The sequence below is a fragment of the Chenopodium quinoa genome, unplaced genomic scaffold, assembly GCF_001683475.1.
Source record: "Chenopodium quinoa cultivar QQ74 unplaced genomic scaffold, ASM168347v1, whole genome shotgun sequence".
NCBI lineage: Eukaryota > Viridiplantae > Streptophyta > Magnoliopsida > Caryophyllales > Amaranthaceae > Chenopodium > Chenopodium quinoa.
Window position 1 is genome coordinate 1318494 of NW_018744626.1, and position 14822 is coordinate 1333315.

The following is a 14822-nucleotide window of genomic DNA, read 5'->3' on the forward strand; positions in this document are numbered from 1 at the left end:
ACTAATTTTTACATGAATTTGTCCCAATTTTATTTGTTAAATTTAATTACACCATATTCACAACTTCTTCTAATTTAATCTTTTTTTTTATATTTTTTTTATACAGAGCTTTACCAATTAGGTCTGTGACATTAAAAGACTATGTGTAATGCTTTTGTTTAATGCGCCAATCGATTTAAAACCTTCTTGTTTTTACTCTAAAATGGGAAATTTAGACACTATTATGAGCAAAATAGTCTTAAAAGGACAATTATTTTTTTCTTACCATTTTTATGGATAGAGTCAAATTAAAACTGACCTTATCTAATTACAATTTAATATGTAATGGATTACCAGTAATTTTAAATCAACTAGATTGAATTAAGTGATAACGAGTGGATTTGAACCGGGTTAATCCGTTAATGGATTAGGAGTTGAACCCATGACCCATCAAGCCAATTCAAACTAAAAAAAAAATTTAAATCATCAAAAGACAATAAAAAAAAAAAAAAAAAAAAAAAAAAAACATATCAAAGGGGTGAAGAAGAAGTTTTGCTTCATCTTTCTTCTTTCTCTTTCATTCTAGGGCTTCCGCCTGCAATTTTTTTCTCTCTCTTCCCCTGTTTTCTCTCTCCCTCTTTTTTCAACCCTAATTTCATTCCTAATTCAACCATTTTCAGAGTTCGATCAATCGGATTATCATACGGTGTTCAGTAATCCGGCCACCGGAATTTCTCCGGCCGGCAGCTTCCGTCCGTCCGATTTTCGCTGATTCTAGAACTTTCTACGAATTTTACGTCGATCAATTTTTTCAATTCATTTGTATTACAAATTTCGATCCTTCGATTTAGGGTTTTGGTTAGTTTTGAAGATCAAAAATTAAACAAGGTTTCTATTTTTTGATTTCAAGAAGTTGCAGAGGTTACCAGCGAAATTGCGACAATTGAGGTGATTTTTTTCTCAGTTATTTTCTGCGAAAATGCGTTGGATTTTGTTATAATTTATTGAAATGCCGTAGAATTGTTAATATGATTAAACGATGGATAAAGTTTCTATGTTTGTAATATAGTGTTAATTATTAGATGTTTGTGTAAATTTCTGGGATCATTTCTGATAAAATTCCACATAGGTTTGTGTTGAATTTACAAAAAAACTGCCCTCTTTTGTGTGTTTCAATTTTTTGGGCAGCAAAAGTTATTAGTTTTCAACACTTTGAGCTAATTGTTTGTTGCTCGGTCACATCAATGTTTTAGAATTTGGACAAACTAGGCCATATATGTCCTATTTTAGCTGTACTAAATAGGTTGTGGCGAGTAAGAAACTTTGATGATGCTTTCAGGTAAATTCAAGTGTAATAGAATAGCTTTGGGAAGTTTTATGGTGGATAAGTGCTGTATTTGCGGCATTGCTGATGTTTAGGGTGTAAGGATATAGGGTTTTCACAGTTTGGGAAGGAATTTCAGAAGTTAAGCTTGTTGGAAACTTGGAATTGTTCACGAGTGATCGGAAGTTGTAGCATATGTTGGCAAAGGGGAGGGACAGGAACTGAATGGTGGTCCATCCGAATGTGTTGCCTAGGGGTTGCAGGTTGCTCATCAGATGTAATACATATGCTTATTTGAATAGTTATTGGGACTTCTTCTGTGGCTATTGTATAAGCAAGAGTGGAATAAATTTGGGATTTTTCTCGTGTTCAACTTTTCCGAGTTTTGCAAATTGATGTGTCATTTTTGTTTAACTTTGCTTCCATGTACATGTTCTAATTTCCTCAACACTGATCGTGGTCATGAGTGTGGCTTGAAATTTCTATGGTTAATTGGGTGAAATCTGTATTGAGTTGAGTTGTTTATCTGATATATAGACTTTAGGAATTTATTAACAACAACCTGAGCTGTTGAAATAGCTTTTATTCTGTAATCATCGATTATAGTTGCTTCTGAATGCTTGACTGCTTTTCATCTCTAGCCCCAAGCTTCACTTCCCATTCTTTTGATCAGTTTGGTCTTGTGTGCATACAAGTTAAAAGTTATAATGGATGGCTTTGTTGGACCCCATATATGGCTTGTCTACACTATTAATTATATATGTTACAATGTTTTGATGGTGATGATGGACTTGATTATTAATTTTATTTTACTTTTGGAGTAATGATCTTGTGATTGTTATTGATGTTATTTTAATTATTATTGCATTTTATTGTTATTATTAGCATTATTGTTAATGCTTAATAATTAAGTTTCCTTGTTTTTTTTTATATAATTCATTTTTGCGTTTCTGTCTCCAAATTCTGTTTATGTCTTACATGGATGAGACTTTCCAAAAAATTAGTACTTGTACTATCCTTTCTTTTAGGCAGCCCCCCCCCCCCCTCCCCACTCCCTCTTTTAATTTCAATTTTATACTTACAATTTTGGAGTGCATGCTAATTATGTCATCTCTGCAGTCTGATAAAGTCTGCTTATACTTCCCTTTGAAAAGAAACCTATTATTGGTGCATAATGTTCTACTCTTGGAAATCTAAAAATATGTACACCCTTTGTCTCCTAGTAAAAGTCCCATTTCACATATATTATTTTCCCCAAATAATTGTTTTATTTTGCCTTTTTATTTTTATCTATTCACTTTGAATCAACCAAACCCTACTAATTTCACATGTTTAATCTACCATGCCCCATTTTTTTTTTTGAATTTATATACATATTTAATCAACCAAACCCCACTATCTAATTTTATAATCAATTTTCTAAAATCTTGTGCAAAAGGCTAATGGGGCTTTCATTTGGTGATGGAGTGAGTATCAGATGTATGTAATTACATGCAAATGATTAAATTACATGTTAATACTCTTATTCACTACGTGGAATTACATTCTAGTTTTTCAAACATATTATTTACTGTTTACTGTCTTTGAATGAGGTTCTCTTAGGTATGTTGTAGTCACTTTAGTGTGCCCCCTAGTTCAATTATGTCTGAAAAGCTGTATTTGAATCTTTTGCTTTTGTTCCAAAATATTTATTTATGTATTTTGTTGATTTTGCATTTACATTATGTGACAGATTGGATGATCTTGCAACTTCGATCAAGCTATGACATCAAGTACGATAACTGGAGATCGAAGGTATTTTAGAAAATTGAAATTATTTTCTTTATCTCTTTTCTTTTAGAAGTAAGCCAGAAATTAGGATTTTTCATGTGTACACACACACACAAATTCACCTTTTTTATTAGTTTGTTGTTTGTTTGTGTAATAGCTTTAAAAATCATTAACAATCACTTTGGCATATTAGTTTGTTGATTGATGAAGTAAGGTAAATAAATAATTTGGGAGTAATATTAGGAAAGGGTGGTGAGAATGGAAATAATCGACACAATTGTTCTGTGTATATTTATAAATGATTTGTTTGACCTACCTTCTTTAACTTGTCATTATTTTTCATAATAATATTTGTTGTTAGAGAATCCACTTTTTGAATTAATGCCCTTATTATTTAATGTGTGTTATTTGTTTTATTATAAGTAAGAATTAGTGGGTTTGTGAATTTTTACCAAATTTTTGCACTTGAACCTGCCTTTTGATGTGTCTGTACAACCTAAAAAATTTTGGTCACGTTTTAATCAACCTGTTCTGTGACTGATCTGAAATCCAATCGCATTAAAAATAATATAATGAGATTATGATTACATCCTATCAAAAAATACTTTTAAGTTATTAGTGTATTGGGTTTAACAATTTAACATGTTTTTTGTTTGACCTGTCTATGAATGAATAGCTTTATTATGAACTGTTTGTGGTTAATGGATCTGTAGTAGGATTGTATTTTACCAATACTGTTCAAGGCCAAGGATGGCTCCGTTGAAAGAATCATAATGTTCTTTGATATAATTACATGTATCAATATAATTTCCTGTCCCTATAAGATGACTAAATTGTGAAACTAAGGGTTGTGGGGGTGAAATGAAATCATCTTTTGATTTATTTTCTAGTAACCTCTAGCATTTATTACTTGATTATATCTTCTGTATATGCATTTTCTGTACATCTTTACATTTTCATTAATATTTAAGCAAAATATGGGACTATAAATAGCACTCCTCAGCTTTATGGTTGGTTACGCAGATGGGCTTCTGCAAGAAGAGGGGGCATGACTGTCTTGGGCAAAGTTGCTGTTCCAAAGCCCATTAATTTGCCCAGTCAAAGGTTCTTGTCCTCCTGATCTCCTCTTTGAAGCATGTACTTGGCTTCTGCTTTTTGAAGTTTTCTTATGTTTTTACTTTGGTTGGTCAAGGTTGGAGAATCATGGTTTGGACCCTAATGTTGAAATTGTTCCCAAGTAAGTAGTTTTAGATGTATCTTCTCAATTTTCATTTAGAATTGCCTCGTTGCCCTTTCTTTCTAATTTGTCATTGCAAGTGTAAGTAATGAGTTTAAAGGAGCTTTTTTTTTCTTTTTTTCTTTTGGTGACAAATTAAGGGGCACACTTAGTTGGGGGAGCCGACCATCTTCTGCTGGGTCTAATGCATGGGGTACCTCAGCGCTGTCACCAACTACTGATGGTAGTAGCTCCTCGCCCCGTCAGCTGGTAGGTCGACCTTCATCCAGTGGCGGAACTCGCCCATCAACTGCTGGCAGTGAGAGAGTTCATGATTCTAATGGCAGTGCATGGGGTTCAAATTCGAGGCCATCATCAGCCTCAGGGATTTTGGCATCCAACAATGCTTCATCGACATCTTTACGCCCTCGTAGTGCTGAAACTAGACCTGGTAGCTCACACTTATCTAGGTTTGCTGAATCTGCACCTGAAGGTTCTGGGGTTTGGGGTGCAAACACATCTTCAGAACGGACGGTATGTTGATCAAACAAATAGTTTAACGTGCACCTTTTTTTTTTTTTTTTTTTTTATAGCTAGCTCATAGTAGGAATTTGCAGCATTATTATGGGCCCTGTATACAGCCTTAAAATTAGTATTTTTCTTGCAGTATCTGACTTTTTATCAATTCGCTGATATGTATGCAGGGGGTTGCATCCTCTGCAAAAGAAGGGTTCTCTTTGACTTCAGGAGATTTTCCAACACTTGGTTCAGAGAAAGACAAATCTAACATGAACATGGAGACCCTAGGTGCTCATGCTTGCTTTTACAAACTTTGCGTTCATTCTCTTCGAATACAACAACCTTACTCTTACCTCTATTGCTTCTAGGAAGGGCTTTTATGTTTGGCCTTTTGTTTTGTTTGATTCTTCTTTGTTTTTTTCTTTTCAGAAAGTAAAGCAATTTCTGAATTGGGTGGTGGTTTTTTTTTTTGGTTACAATTTCTAAACCATTGAGGTTGGGCTGTTAGGATTTGGGAATGAGGAGGTGATTCCGAACTGGGTGGTGGGTGTTTCCTGATATTAAGTCATTTGCTTGCACACGATTTTAGAATAATTGAATCAATTTGCAATTTTTATCAATCCTAAACCATTTAGGTTGGGATGGGAGAAGGTGATCACTAACTATTACCATAGTTTCCTTTTCTGCACATCCCTAATTGACCCTCTGGTAGGAGCAAGAATATTTCTTCTGTTGTTTTTTTAACCAAACTAAACCTAATGGTTGGTGTTCTAGGATCTTTGACCTTTTTGAGGATATGATAAATCTATAGACAGTCTGCTTCAAGGGTACTTGCAATTTTGGTGGCTGCTTTCTCATTGTTGGTCTGTGCTTACTCATATTGTGATTTATATCATGTGACAGATCATGCTCCTCATGGACGTCCTGGTTCTTCGGGTGGAGTGAGAACCACAGAAGATGGTAGAGGAATTCCACATGGTGGTTAGTCAGTCTGCTTGTATTGCTGACAGATGTTATATTGCTATTTGTGCCCTTTTTTATTTTATTATTTTCAACTATTTGCACTTTTTTAAAGTAGTAATGTTCTGTTCATACTTTTCTCTTCATAGATGATGTCTCCAGAAACTCAGATGTCAAAGGTAATTCTTGGAGGAAAGATGGGCCCTCATTTGTTGAAGATGGGCCTCGACCTAACATGGAAAGATGGCATGGAGAGCCTCACATGTACCCAAACCCTAACATGGCTCCTCATTATGAATCTTGGCGTGGTGCCCCACCAGTTAACCCTCCTGGAGGAGGCTGGTATAGAGGGCCTCCTGGTCCTCCTTATGGTGGTCCTGTACCTCCTGGTGGCTTTCCTATGGAGCCATTTCCTTATTATCACCCACAGGTTCCTCCTGCTGGTATAGCCAGCTCTCAGCCAATGCCCCCCGGTGCTGGCCATCATGGACATCGCCCCAAAAATGGAGATATGCCACACATGACACATGTCCCACACATGCATCCAGGTATGCCTATGAGGCCTGGATTTTATCCTGGCCCTGTTCCATATGATGGCTATTACAGACCTCCGCTGGGATTTTGTAATCCCAATGAACGAGATTTACCATTTATGGGAATGCCACCTGGACCGCCTGTCTATACTAGACATGCAAACCAAAATGTTCCTGATCAAAACAATGTTCGTCCTCGGTCACGGGAAGGTAGGGGTCCTGAACAAGTAGAGCCTGGTCATCAACATGATCCCCGAGGACACTACCAAGTCTTGGGGCATCCAAACGGTAGTTGGAATAAGAATGAGGAAGAGAGGTGGGGACATAGAGGTACTACTGGCATTCATGAAAAAGGGATCTTATCAAAGGCACCACTGCAGGAGAATGCCTGGGAAGATAATTACAGGAAAGATGAGGATATTTATCATGGCAAACGTGCAACCAAAGAAGTTGGTTCTCGTTTTGATGATAAATTTACTTCTAATAACCTTTCTTGTGGGAATTTCCCTGACCGCTTGAGTGATATAGATGAAACTCAGATAAGTCCTTCCATGGAGAATGTAGTTTCTCCTCGAGATCATTCTTTGATACAAAAGTTAGAGGGTTTGAATGCTAAGGCACGTGCCACTGGCCGAAAACAAGAGGGTTTCCATAGGGAGGAGGGGCCTAATGATAGGGTGCAAGTGAGCAATTCCAAGGATCATCGATCTGCAAATGAAGCTAATTCTGATGTTGTTTTGGAGCGCCATCATCCCACAGGAGTGCTTGTCCCTGTTTCCCGTTGTAATGATGTTTCTGCGGTTGATAAAAATCAAGAATCAGCAGTTGCCAGCGCCCCCAGGTTTTGTTGCACTTTACCTGCGTTATTCTGTTGTAGTCTTGTTTTTGCTGTTCTGATTTTCAGATTCACAGGAGATCTGTTCGTGGAGCACAAAGTCGAGGAGATCCTCATGGAAAAGGAGGGTTTCATGGACAGGATTCTGATGGATGGGGAAGGAAATCCAATACGCAATCTGTGGTTGAAGCTGGTTCCAGATCAGTTACTAACGATCAAGTAGAACACATTGCAACTGTACAGACTGTTGAGTTGTCGAGGGCAAATGTTCCGGGAATAGATGATGGGGGATCGTTTGTGTCAAATATTGATCCCAGTGATATGCAGGTGTGTTTGAATTCACTTTTTTATTTTAAACACCTTTCAAAGTACTGTAAAGTTTTAATTTGCTCGTTAATTATATTTTTCAGCGTGCTAAAATGAGAGAGATAGCAAAACAACGTGCAATACAGTTACAAAAGGAAGAGGAAGAGCGGGTAAGAGAACAGAAAGCAAAGGCACTTGCTAAACTTGAAGAACTGAATAGGCGTAGTGCTAACCAGGGAGTGGAAAATCCAAACTTGAGAGAATTTATCCCACCACCTGGTGATGCTCCAAAGAAGCAAGATATTTCTAGGAATCAGGTTGAATCAAGTGTGGATGTTAATCACAGCACTGGGTCAAGCTCAGCTTCTGCCAATAATTTCACCCAGATAAACGAAAGAACTGCTACTAAAACTGTGGATTCTTCTGTATCTTCTAGGCCTCTGGCTGCAGAAACCAAGAGAGGTGCTTGTCAGGAGGAATCTTTTTCCTCACAGAATCAATTGTCAGCAGCTGGCATTAATGTTGATGATGCTGCTAGTCACAGAACTACACCTCAAGTTCGTGAAGTCTCAAAGCCGAAGCGAGTAGGTCACAAACAAAGGCAAAGTGTTCCATCGGAGAAAATTTCTGTACCAGATGCAATTCCTGCTGTTAGAACAGATGTGTTGAAAGATCTCAAGGTTGCAAGTACAACTCAAGAAGTTACTGGTAGCTTTGTTGCTTCAGGGGTTGGAAAAGAACAGTCTGAATCACCTGTTATTGCTGATTTGCCTGTTCAAAAAAAGAAAATTCACAAGAGTGGAAAGAGCAGGCACAAGGTAGAGGAGTCATCAATTGCTGTTTCTCCATCTGCAACTCAGTCTAAGGATTCTAATCTTGCTCAAGCTAATTCTGAAAGTACAGAGCATAATTTTTCCAGCTTGCCTGTTAATTCCATCTCCATGCAGCTGTCATCTGATCCTAAAGATGGCTTTCAGTCCTCTGAAAACCACTCTTCATTATCTCGTGAAGATACTCATGGTAAAGTAAATAGTGCCTGGAAAGCTCAACATTCTCGGAAGCCCAGAAATTCACAAGGTAATAGGGCATCTGAAAAATCTCACAGCAATGACGCTGTTGTTTGGGCACCAGTTCGACCGCATAATAAATTTGAGGTTACTGACCAAACCAGCAAGAAAGCTGCTGAACCTTTGGTCTCTACATCAACAGGTGATAATTTGGTGAACAATAGCTCCAAAACTAAAAGGGCTGAGATGGAAAGATATGTCCCTAAGCCTGTAGCCAAAGAGCTGGCACAGCAAGGAAGTATACAGCAATCCCCATCTACTTCAGTTGATCCATCTGAAACTGATGGAAGTGGTGGTAGAGACAAGGCTTCTCACAGCTCTGAGAATGTCATGAAACCAGGGGCTAATGTGGAATCTAAACATGTAGATGGTAAGAATAGGAATCAAAGGGTTCAGGGATCGTGGCGTCAGCGTGTTGCTGCTGAATCAACTTCCTTTCAAGCTTCCCAAGACGGTTCTGCTGCTAATTCTAGCAAAAATAGTCAAGCATCCAATGGGTCTCAGTCAACTGTTAAGTCTGATGAATCCTTTGTGAGAGGACCACCATCTAGACCTGATCAATACTCAGTGAAAGGACCACAAACCAGTATATCTGATGGTTGGGAGAGTGTAACTGATTTGAGCTCTAATACACTGGCAGAGTCCACCGATGTAAAGGGCCTCATTCCAACAGGAAGGGGGAAAAGGCATCCATACAAGGGGCAAAAAGGCAGTGGGAGTCCTCAGATTCTTGATCATAAAGATCCAAATGCTGGTTTGACTGAGCTTCAATATTCTTATGTAGAGGCAAATCAAGTGGATAAGACAATGTCTTTAAGAGACAATCGAGCAGCTGAGGACCGCTGTATGCCTCATTGGCAACCCAAGTCTCAAGGCTATGTTGCACATAGTCAGCAAGGAAATAGGTCTCGTGGCAGTCAAAATTTAATCCCTGAAGGCGAGGCCTTGAAATTCGAAACTGGGCCTAATGGCGGCTCACATTCTTCATCACAATTGAAACAATCTGCTGCTAAAGATTCAGCACCAACTTTTGAAAGCAAAGGTCCAGGCGAAGCAATTCTTAGAACAGGAAATGAAGATGCTAAGCGGGATAAGAAAGTCGCTCCTGTTAAAAGGCGTCCTCATTCTCCTATTCAGGAACCAGAAGCTTCCGCAGGGGAGGTTGAACCTGCATCATTTGGAGGATTGGATGGTCGCAATGAGCACCGTCCTTCCTCTGGATACCGCAAGAATGGGCGTTCTAATCGAGGACATGATTCTCGTGGGGATTGGAGCTCGACGGTCCAAGAAAACAAGCAGCATTTTCCATCTGCAAATCGTGAGAGGCAGAGGCAGAACTCACACTATGAATACCAGCCTGTGGGACCATATAATAACAGCAGTAGATCAAATGACCCTGGGGTACAAACCGAGAGTCAATCTGGAGCTTCGAGATTCCGGGGGAGGGGAGGACAGGGTCATTCAAGGCGCGGCAGGGGGAATTTTCAAGGGAGGCAAAGTGGTAATGAATGATTGAGATTGTGAATCCAGCTTCCAGTAGTGATGTCTTAAATCCGATTCATTTTCATCCAGTAATGTAAGCCTAAATGTCATCCTCCCTCAGCAGCAGGTAATTTGTAATTTTATTAGAGTTAGTTTATTAATCCCTAATCTGGATATTAAGTTGGTAATTGACTGGTCGACGACCTCAGGATGAAGGGGCTGGTGATGGTGCAGATATGAATCATTTGGGCTAGCTGGAGCCGGAGGTGCTTCCTGTATTTCTTATTTACTATTTTGCGTTGATTTTTGCTTAAAAATGTATTCTCTTAACTAGGTAGGCCGTGGATTTCAATGCGATGGCTCCGGTACCTTTCACCATTTTTAGCTGAAAGCCCTTGTATGTAGTAATCCTTGATCCTAGTGCTCAATGACTAGCAATTGCCAATATGGAAATGGGAAATTGTTCTCCGATTCCACTTGTGTAAAAGAACAAAATGCTCACCTTTTCAATTTTTACTAATTATGTTCTGATCCCTCGGATGCTATAGTTTTCTTTTGGTTTTTTAGTTGCTGGTTGGAATCAACTCTACAGCAAAAGATATGCTTTTAAATTACAAAATAACACGGAATTAATCTTGTGAATTTAAAAAAATCATATGACATAGCCTATATCACATTATAAACGTATAGGTAGCTTCATATCAACAGTACATCAGCCTGTAGCATATATCAACAAGTTAAATCAGACTCTTCATGTCTTGAAAGACATTAATATTACTACTTCCGTTACAGGTTTTGTGCAACGATTTGACATAAAGCAGAGAGGGAAAATGTCTAAACCATACACACAAATTATCAAAGGGTAGTTCTTCAATCCATACGCACAAATTATCATAATTAACCTCACAATACCAAATTAATCACTGCTTCCTAGTTCCTTTCACAACCCCCTCTTAACTTCTAAACAATAGACCCAAATTAATTTCACATTTCAGCCATCCTTCAATGCAAGCTTGCACTAACAATCAACCACCACTCAACCAGGTAAATAATACTAAACTCAATGCGGAGCAGTTCCCCTCAACTTTCTAATAAATCAAACAATCAAATCAAAAAATTGAGATTTGAGAAGGATATAGTTAAAAAAAAAAATAAAAAAAATTATCACTTAAAAATCCAAGATAGATATATATGTTAGGTAACAACCTCTTAGTATCCCACCTTTCTCTCCAAAAAATTCTCACTTTGTTAAGTGGTACTCTCCCTTTATTTAAACCCTCGTATCTTTTTCACTTTGAAACTCAATTTCGTTTCAGCTATTGCAATTTCACCACTAAGAGGTAACTTTCTTTTTTTGTAAAAATTTAAGTGAACTTGCAATTACGCTTAAATAAAGTTGATTGTTGTTGTTGATGTTTTTTTTTTTTTTTTTTTTTTGGTGAAAAAGTTGATTGTTGTTTGTTTGAATATATTAAGGTGTCGTATGAATTTTGATCTCAAAAGTAAAGGTTCATATTAAATTAACCTTAAATAAATTTAAACTTTTTTTTTAGAGATTATTTCCTCTCGATTAGATATCAAAAGATAGAACTTTTTACGATCATTATGCATCAATATTGTATACAATCATTGAATATGTCAACTATGGTTATCTTAATTATTATTGTAAATTGTTTAATAAAGATTTTCAATACTGATTAACACTTTCCCTTATAGTTTGAAGCATGGCAGGTTGGGGTGACATGCCAAAAGAGCTCGTCACTAAGATTGCAGAGCATCTTCATTTCTTTGAGGACTTTGTGACTCTAAGTTGTGTTTGTTCTTCTTGGAGATCAGCCCTTAAGAAAGCTAAATTCCGAGCATTCATCAACAATAATGATGGAAGATCATCATTAGGCCGCGAGCATACAATTCCATGGCTAGGATATCCAGAGAGATACTCCTCGGGGTTATATTATACACTCCATAGCTTCTACAAGAACACGTTTCGCTACATTAAAGTCCAAGAGGGAGTCTACAACAATGACGAGGAAAGGATATTAGCTTCATATGGGTGGCTGCTTTTGGTCTTAGAAAGTCTTAAACTCTTGCTCTTTAACCCCTATACCGGTGCCACAATAGAGCTCCCCGAAATTGAGTTATTATGGCCTGTGCACTACGGTGTTGACTACCACCTTGATAAACTAATCCTATCCGCCAACCCATCAATCACGTCGGATTTTATTGTCTTCCTTGCTTTGGAGGACAAAGATACAACCGATATTACTGTTCCTTCAATGCTGGTTTATTGGAGGAACGGCTATGATGATGGGTGGATTCAGGTAGTGGATCCCCAGTTGAACTTGGATGGCTTTCTTGGCTCTCTTTGCCGCGACATAACATTCTATCAAGGAGAGTTTTATGGGGTTAACTGCAATGGTATGATTGTGAAATTTGAGACAGCCCAAGGTAGTCCTCATTTTCAGGTGGTCACTGAGTTGGAAACCAGGAAAAATAATGAAGCATGGTATTATTATTTGGTTGAATCTGCAGGTCAATTGTTGGTTATCCGTCAGGTGATAATACATTTAAATTGGTATATGATTCATATTACCTCTTGCGAAACCAAAAGATTTGAGGTACTCGAGCTAGATGTTAAGGACGGAAAGGTCAAGGAAGTTACAAACCTGGGTGACAGAGCTATATTCACTGGTTCCAACTCTTCCTTCAGTGTCCAAGTACCTGCTCATTCTAACCCTGGCATTACGGCTAATACCATCTTTAACCTGGATGATCGCGTGACATGGAGGTGGGATGGGCATGGAGTTTGTTACGGAAACACTTGCTTTTATAATATATTAGATGGGCAGCCTTGGAAGTTTATCAAACGCCTAGATCGATCACCACAAGAGATTTGCTATTTATTACTCAACAGAAGTCCATCACTGTTAGGAGAAGGCATACCATATACTTGGATTGAGTCTCCGATGATATAATCAATTTTAATCTGTTTCTGTAAGTAAAAATCAGCTTCAATTAGTATGAATTATTTAAGTTTAGCACAAATAAGGTGAATAGATGGAACAAAGACTTTGTTTTTACTCTGTTACAGACTGATCATCTATTTGATTTCTACCCTGTGTTTTAACAACTGTAATATGGTATTTTCCTTCGAGTCTCAAGGAGACAAAGATATACATAGTACTCCGTACTAAAAAATGATGTTCTTGTTTTGACTTTTTTATGGTCAAACTTTTTAAAAATTGACCAGTATTCTCATTTGTACAAAAGTATTTAAAATTTATCTTTAGGAAGGTAAAATATAAAGAAAGCGACAATACTACACTACTACAGTAATAATCATAATTCAAAACAAGCATGACAATAAACTTCATTCAACGGCAAGTCTCATTCTTAGTTTGAAGAGTATTGAATAAACACATATTTGGAGAAAGTTATCAGTTAGACTATTTTATGGTCATTTGTAAAACACTTGCGTGCCAATGACACCTGATTATAGGGAAGAGAAGGAGCAACTATGTACTCTGCGCTCCCCTCCCTGGATAGAACAGGAAGACCATTGCCATTTGCCACCTCAAGTCGAGTGTAGAACTACGGACCTTTGAGAAGCCAGTCAGTGATACACAGGGTTACCGCACATACTCTATGGTTCTCATCACACAATAGCATTACTAAAAATCCTCAGCAAAGTTTCTGAACACTTCAAAACATCAGTTGATTTGTGACAATTGGCAATCTATGACGATTCTAGCCTCTGAGCACCCTCGTCTCTACAATGCCAAATTGCCAACCTTTGTCCAACTGTCTATGGTTGCACTATAGTCTTGAGTTATAGCGCAGCCCCTGCAGGGTTTGGCTAGGATGACTGATTGCCAGTGCTACCAGGGAGATCCTCTGCATTAGCAGTTGTGCTACTAAGCTCAGATTACTGTCTGTTCGACAATGATGTTACCTTTTGCCACTGTGGAATCCTTGTTACAACAGTCGACTTGAGATAAGCTAGCACTGTTTTGCAGGTAAGTAGTTTTTGATCCAATGCGTTACATTAGATTGGTAACAACATGCCTAAATCCAAGCTTTCTATAGTTTTCGGCAAAGCCTACTTAGTAAGGAATAAGTGGAAATTCTGGCTTTCTTCAGCTAAGAACGTGCAATCGAGTTATGAAAAGAAAGAAAATGTTTCTGGGGTTACATTTTATTATGAACTCAGTAATCAGCATGGAAAGAAATTAATTACGGAAGTTCGTATTTATCTTATGAAGATAACTGAGGGAGAAAGCTACAATATCATACCATTCATAATTCAAAACAAGCATGACATAAAACTTCATTTAACAGCAAGTTTCATCACTTAGTTTCGTACATTTAGCTGGAATTCAAAATATTCCGACGGCATTATTCATCACTCAACTTGAACTTACAGCAAGAGTAGATAGATGTAATCAATAATCATTGCTTCTCCTTCTTATCCACACTCACTTCTTCCAAAGGCGGCAAAGTCTACACACAAAGAAAATCTTGGCTTATACAACTCATTTAATATGAATAACAAGATTTACGCTACAATGTCGATGCATTCCAATAAAACTTAACATAGACAAGCAATTGATCATCGAGCAAGGGAGGCAATGAATTCGATAAACTCGATTTGAAACGATGAAGAACATTAGATGTTACAACAAGACTTGGGCAGCACAACATAAGCACAGCGTAGTAAAAACATCAGTTACTCACTGGAGCATTTTATCAAACATATGGTGTGCAAACTCTATAAAACAAAAACAAGTAAAAGTAAAACACCATACAAGATCAGGTTTGTAGATGTTGTGAA

The 14822-nt window shown here is 37.7% G+C and overlaps 2 protein-coding genes across 3 annotated transcripts; both read left to right on the forward strand.

Moving 5' to 3' along the window:
- Nucleotides 1-332: 332 nt before the first annotated feature.
- Nucleotides 333-10524, forward strand: LOC110700367 (protein MODIFIER OF SNC1 1-like). 2 transcript variants are annotated; one of them, XR_002507198.1, is made up of 11 exons: nucleotides 334-927; nucleotides 3036-3097; nucleotides 4097-4177; nucleotides 4266-4310; nucleotides 4451-4823; nucleotides 4994-5096; nucleotides 5712-5789; nucleotides 5918-7142; nucleotides 7214-7463; nucleotides 7547-10118; nucleotides 10201-10524. XR_002507198.1 is itself a non-coding variant. In XM_021877893.1 (10 exons), exons 2-10 carry the CDS (start codon nucleotides 3066-3068, stop codon nucleotides 10019-10021), a joined length of 4662 nt encoding a protein of 1553 aa, XP_021733585.1. In that variant the 5' UTR covers nucleotides 333-927; nucleotides 3036-3065; the 3' UTR covers nucleotides 10022-10524. The 2 variants fall into 2 exon arrangements, 1 of the variants encoding a protein (XP_021733585.1); XM_021877893.1 differs by having other exon boundaries at nucleotides 333-927; nucleotides 7547-10524.
- A 128-nt stretch (nucleotides 10525-10652) lies between these two features.
- Nucleotides 10653-13173, forward strand: LOC110700368. The gene is made up of 2 exons (XM_021877894.1): nucleotides 10653-11331; nucleotides 11708-13173. The coding sequence occupies exon 2, from the start codon at nucleotides 11716-11718 to the stop codon at nucleotides 12964-12966; it is 1251 nt and encodes a 416-aa protein (XP_021733586.1). The 5' UTR covers nucleotides 10653-11331; nucleotides 11708-11715; the 3' UTR covers nucleotides 12967-13173.
- The last annotated feature ends 1649 nt before the right edge of the window (nucleotides 13174-14822 follow it).

What these genes read in the sequence shown, in the direction of transcription:
- LOC110700368 (XM_021877894.1), top strand. Translation starts at nt 11,716, where the DNA reads ATGGCAGGTTGGGGTGACATGCCAAAAGAGCTCGTCACTAAGATTGCA.
- LOC110700367 (XM_021877893.1), top strand. Translation starts at nt 3,066, where the DNA reads ATGACATCAAGTACGATAACTGGAGATCGAAG. An exon ending in AATGTTGAAATTGTTCCCAA is followed by an intron (nt 4,311 to 4,450) that starts GTAAGTAGTTTT and finishes TGACAAATTAAG; the next exon opens with GGGCACACTTAGTTGGGGGA. An exon ending in CATGAACATGGAGACCCTAG is followed by an intron (nt 5,097 to 5,711) that starts GTGCTCATGCTT and finishes ATCATGTGACAG; the next exon opens with ATCATGCTCCTCATGGACGT.